This window comes from Styela clava, chromosome 15 (assembly GCF_964204865.1).
Source record: "Styela clava chromosome 15, kaStyClav1.hap1.2, whole genome shotgun sequence".
NCBI classification, from domain to species: Eukaryota; Metazoa; Chordata; class Ascidiacea; order Stolidobranchia; family Styelidae; genus Styela; species Styela clava.
Genome location: NC_135264.1, coordinates 8,853,211 through 8,858,794, shown reverse-complemented (window position 1 = coordinate 8,858,794; position 5,584 = coordinate 8,853,211). Strand labels below are relative to the sequence as shown.

Here is a 5,584-nt window from a genome sequence, read left to right as displayed (position 1 = left end):
AACACTCTCATGTGCGTTTTAGTACCTTACCACAAGTTTTCTAGTCAAGGAATACAGGGCTTTCAAGCCCATGTATCTGAACCTACCCAGCGACATCGAATAGACAGACGACTCTTTAAGACGAAGACAAATATTCATGCTTTTCCCCCTCTGGGTAGATTGGGTTGAATTTTATTCGGAACCTGACGAACCTTTCTTGTTTATTACCTGCGAAAAGTTTGGGAATATGCGAAGTCATGCTGTACTAAGTATATATAGAATTACAAGAAATTATTTACCAACACTCAACACAAAAACTCAAAGAAGTTATGCTGCTTCTATTTCCATATCAACTTTCAAGACAGACTTGGAAGATAGACAATTGTAATTATTGTATTATACAGTTCTGCAAGCAACATTGATATATACATAACAAAAAGTTGCATTTACAAAATTAGTTTGAACTTTTTGAAAGGAACTTTAAATTTACATAATTGCACCAAAAACTGAATCAAAATTTCCAATTTTTAATAAATTAGCATTAATATAATGTAGAAGTTTACGAGACAACATTAATAAGTAAAAGATTTTTATAATAACTTCATCAACACAAAAATATCAATTAAACGTTTTGTATAGCAATGATTGCCACGTTGATTTTCAAAGCAAAATTACAATAATTGCATCTCTTTATATGAAGAGAGCTTCTATGGTTTATGCTCTGGTTCGTTAACTTCAGACGATTGGTGTTGAGCAGTATGTTTGTTATGATTAACAATCTTCCATCTGGTCATCCATGGGCCACTGATCACTGGTTCAAATTCATCATAGTCATTTCCCTGTAATAATTCACAGTAGTAAATAGCTAGTTGTCAGAATATTGTCAGCGCTCCGGAAGTGTGTGTACCAATATGGGATCAACTAATTTTGTTCGCCTACTTTAGATCAAGTTGTGTAAAGAGACTGAAACCTATGGGAAGGGGCTATATTCGCTTGGGTAACACAAACAGTCCCTGAACTCGTGATACAACGAAAATGAGAAAAATCGGAATAAAATTATGGCCTAAGCCTAACTTGGTACACACACTACAGGAATACTATACTCATTGTTCTAACTATATGGGTACGAGTAAAGAGATTTTGAAGATGAAGATGTTATCACTGAAGTGAAATTTGAAATAAGACTTAAATGAACCACCCTGCAAGCTGCAACTAACGCACATAACTATTCCCACCAGCAATCAACCTGGGAATCAACACTATTCTGTTACCTTGGCCAATATTTGCTGAATTTAGACCCAATGTGTGAAAAATTAGGGCAGTCCATATCATATTTTAGGTGCATGGAAGACGATTCAATCCACAATATTGACTTTAATGTCACTTCATTTTCTAATGATTTATCAGCCTGACATTTGACTTTATTTGCTAAGCATTTCGTACACGCCTTCAATCACATTGTGCATTACCCCCATTTGTGGTGTTAATGACTTTAATTAAATACTGATTGTAAAGAGGATTTCAAAATCATTAACTTATCAAACTTTGCATTACTTACCAAAGCCAAATCCTGCTTTTTATTTCGTCCTTCCTTTACATCAGTCAGTGGCGACCAATCAATTTTGAGATCTGGGTTATCAGCTGTTCGCATTATTACGCAGTTGCCAAAAGAAGAGACAGGATCACCAGTACGTTGCCATCTCAGGTCAACACTCCATCGTATGCTGTTAGTTAGATTCTCCAAGCTGAAATTAGGATTAAAATAATATAAAACTAAATATCAGTCCTTGAGTTTCAGCCATCAATCAGGTTCATAAAATGACCTACACTATCTCTAACACAATTTTATTGTATCTATCCATACAATTTTGCAATGTTAGGAGAAGTTTGAAATCTAAGGAAATGCAATAAAAAGATCCCTCTTTCACTGACCTTCTATGAGGAATACAATTGCTAAAAAGCAAAACTCCTCCATAAGGAATTTCACATGTAACAGCATCTTTTGCATCAAGGTTAAGTTCTTTTTTCATGTCCTCTGGCGACAAATCAACATACCATGTACCACCTGCACAGCATGTGTGAGTGGCAGTCATTCCTTTGTGATGTCCTTTCGGTATCATCTAAATGGTTATTAGTAAGTGTTAGCGAAACAAAAAAGTCATCATTCTGCCTAGAAGTAAATTTTAAATGTGCTTTATTAAAGTTGGATATGATTTGGATTTTTATTGCTACAGTGAGGAAAGTCAATAACACTGAAAATAATACAAAAACTACATACCTCTTAATAGTAAAAGTTAATAGTTTCGTACGCATAAATTTCAAAAACTAAGACAAAATCTTTTTTATTATTACAGTGGCCGAAGTAAAGGTTGTAGCTACCTATGTTTACCCTTTTCAGTAACCATCAACTATCTTGTATATATCATGATATGCATTCCATGAAACTATGGTAACTTATACTTCTCAAATACCAGAGTCAGGTCTATAAATTTTAATACCTTATGTGCTGAAAACCAATGTGGTACTTTAATTATACCATTAAAAAGTACTATTGAAAGTGAATATAAACCTGTAGACATCCATTTTCTTTCTTTGCATCAACGAATGGAATCCAAGCTGTTGCAAGAAATGTACCAATTGCACTTGGTTCAAAATAGGCATTATCTGTAGAAAAAAATTACACTAATGAACAAAAAAGTTGTTATTTAAATACTTTATGATAAATTTTGTTTTGTATTTTTAATATTAAAATGACACAAGAAGAGTCCTGGCATAACTACATATAGGAGTAGGATATGTCTGTGCTTCGTATTCTATCCTAAACCTGGAAGATTTTAGTCTGACCATATTATTATATAACTAGTGTGACCGTTTGTTCAGAAGTTTGTTAGAAACAAAAAAAGGCTTTCTTCTCAATATCATGCAAAAATGGTCACATCAGGTAAATAATATTCCAACAGCATAAAGATGGATTTCACTTTATTGATCATTGCATAAGAATTCTATTCAGTACAGAATGTAGGTTGTGAAATGAAATAAGTTTTGGCATCATGTAAATCTGATATTTTTGCTGTATTTAGGATAAATATTTGCAGTATTTCACAATAAAACACGGTCATACACGAAACAAATCCTGAATTCACAAACTCAATTGCAATCGAAAGTGAAGCTCAATTTCTACCTAACCATATTATGTTTTGTTTCTCTCAACAGATGCTCTTTATCAACATTCAAAATGGTCTTGAAAAAGTAATGTATCAGCAATGTAGAACACACGACATGGGTTGAACTAATTTCGCAAATATTTGAATAATGACAAACAGATTACTGCAGAGTCTGTGGACAAACAATATAGGACGCTAAATATGAGACCCAGACACTCACCTTGATGCCATGGTACTGTTAGTTGTTCATTGTTAGGAACCTGAAATATATAATTTATATTTTGGATAATATGGCATAAACTGAAAATAATTAATATGATAGCAATAAAAAGAATGATACTTCTGATTTATGGCACTTGATAAAGTAATGGCTGTACAGTAGAAAATCAGTATTAGATTTATTTTATGATACTCTTTCATCGTAGCTTAAAGAATTTGATTCGAAACATCTAATATTATGACTTTATTGAACTTTTCGTAAAAGTGAATTCTTTTTTTTTGAGCTACCCTTTCAAAATAAAACAATTATAGCTTATCGATCAAGACAAAATTAAAATCCATACAATTTGAAAATACCTTCAAGATGTAGGAAATGACCAGAATTAAATACTATATGGACAAAACCCCTTTAATGTGTATAATGCTAATTTTAAGATCAGGATTTTCATATTTATTCCAGGGGGGGGGGGGGATTTTCAACAATATGATGATTCATGACACCCCATCCGGTTAAAAGCTCAGGTCTGGTATGGGAATAGTTCACCAGTTGATTATTGCATATGCATGGATGTGCATATACATGGATTTTTTATGCTAATTTTGACTCATACCTTTGGTCTCAAGTTCCATACAGGGTGGCCTGATATTTCTGGACCAATAATTTGTTCCACTACATTCAACAATTTATCATAAGACCATAATTTTTGAAAAGCAGGTGAAACGTAATCTGATTTGTGTAGCAAGACTGCAATTCCTGGGTATTCCTTCTCCAGATGTGTCAACCTGTTTAGTAGGCTTTTGTCTTCATGTTTGTCTGCGTGAAAATGGAGTCTGTAGTATGTAGAGTAGGATATACAAGTTTTCATAGTTATGTTTATGGAAAAGATGCATTTGGCTATATTTCCCCTTTGCGTCTTCAAAAAGTCCAATGTCACATAGTTGCACAAAAATACCTTAACATGGCTTCCATCAATTTATTGATAAAAAAGTCAGCAAAGAAAAGTGAAATAATAAATGCAATAAAGTCAAATGAATTAAACAAACCAACACCAATTGACTTTATATTGATGTATTCATTGCAAATGCCACCTAGTGTAAGTCTTTATCTAAGAGTTTATTGTCCGAACAATTTGTCAGTACAGTATAGTTGAATTGATTTTCTGGTTACAATAAGAACCTTCAGTTAGCCGAATACCAATCAGTGTCGGTCTGTAGCACAATTACATGAGACACAAATCGCTCAAGATTATTTTTGGTTTTTAATCTAAATCACAAGCCTTCTATTCAGTTGGAAGTAACTTAAATAAAAGGAAATAATTTTTACTTTTGATCCTTCCAGCATTGAATAATTTCTCAGCAAGATCATCAACTTGTTTTTCTATATCATTTCTTATATTATCCAATATTTTGTGATCTATGAAATCTTCCAAAACGAGAAAACCCTGAAATAAAAATACTTAATAAACACATTTTTCAAAGACAAGTCTGTCTGTCTGTCTGTCTGTCTTTCCCAATGTCTTAATTAATACAGAGAATAATTACCCGATTAAAGAATTCTTCCAGTTGCTTCTTTGTTAGTTGGCCGGGTTTCTTTTCTTTCGGTTGTTTTGGAATAGAAGTATACAATTCTGGTTTTAATATCTGGGTTTGACTTTCCGTCTGTACTAGGGCTGCCTGTTTCGATTTTTTTTCTTCCGCAGAATCAGCTGCCTGTGTTGCGTTGCGTTTAGTCATTCTATTTGTCTTATTTCCACTTTGTACACGGCTAAAATTTGAGTCTTAATACGACTACCTTGGTTGGCTAGAGAGATCAGTAATTATTAACAACTGTGCAGCGTTACTTTGACAATCTATTATTTTATTTTTTTAGTTTTCAGTCTGGTGCCGAGCCTAAATCAAATAGTAATAGCATAAAATACCAACTAAAGTAGTGTAGATATATAAATATATAATATCGAATCGCTTTATTTAATCGTCAACGCACAATGCAGAGAGCATGATTTTGCTTTTTCACATATGTTTTTCTGTAGAACTACTTAAATGACTTTACAACCACGTAGTATAGGAATATCGCACGCTGTTTTGCTGACTAGCTTATCGTTTGTTGACTATTTCTGAATACTGGCAAAATTGTACATCATGTGAGCCTAACGGATTTCGACGCGCTCTTTCACTTAGCAAACTCACGCATTGCCGCAGTATATTTACATATCATGACGAGA

At 33.3% G+C, this 5,584-nt stretch overlaps 1 protein-coding gene across 1 annotated transcript; it reads right to left on the bottom strand.

The window, feature by feature from the left end:
* Window positions 1-257: 257 nt before the first annotated feature.
* On the bottom strand, window positions 258-5,224 carry LOC120333907 (phytanoyl-CoA dioxygenase domain-containing protein 1 homolog). Its single transcript, XM_039401303.2, has 8 exons — window positions 4,905-5,224; window positions 4,687-4,804; window positions 3,974-4,176; window positions 3,364-3,403; window positions 2,549-2,643; window positions 1,912-2,099; window positions 1,538-1,724; window positions 258-818 (listed from the first exon to the last, which is right to left on the bottom strand). Exons 1-8 carry the CDS (start codon window positions 5,094-5,096, stop codon window positions 687-689), a joined length of 1,155 nt encoding a protein of 384 aa, XP_039257237.2. The 5' UTR covers window positions 5,097-5,224; the 3' UTR covers window positions 258-686.
* Between the last annotated feature and the right edge of the window lie 360 nt (window positions 5,225-5,584).

Bases quoted from the DNA above. Each gene is read 5' to 3' on its own strand.
- LOC120333907 (XM_039401303.2), bottom strand. From the start codon at position 5,096: ATGACTAAACGCAACGCAACACAGGCAGCTGATTCTGCGGAAGAAAAA. The intron at 4,177-4,686 runs GTAAAAATTATT...ATTTTCACGCAG, and splicing joins CAATGCTGGAAGGATCAAAA to ACAAACATGAAGACAAAAGC. The intron at 3,404-3,973 runs GTATGAGTCAAA...TATATATTTCAG, and splicing joins TATGGAACTTGAGACCAAAG to GTTCCTAACAATGAACAACT.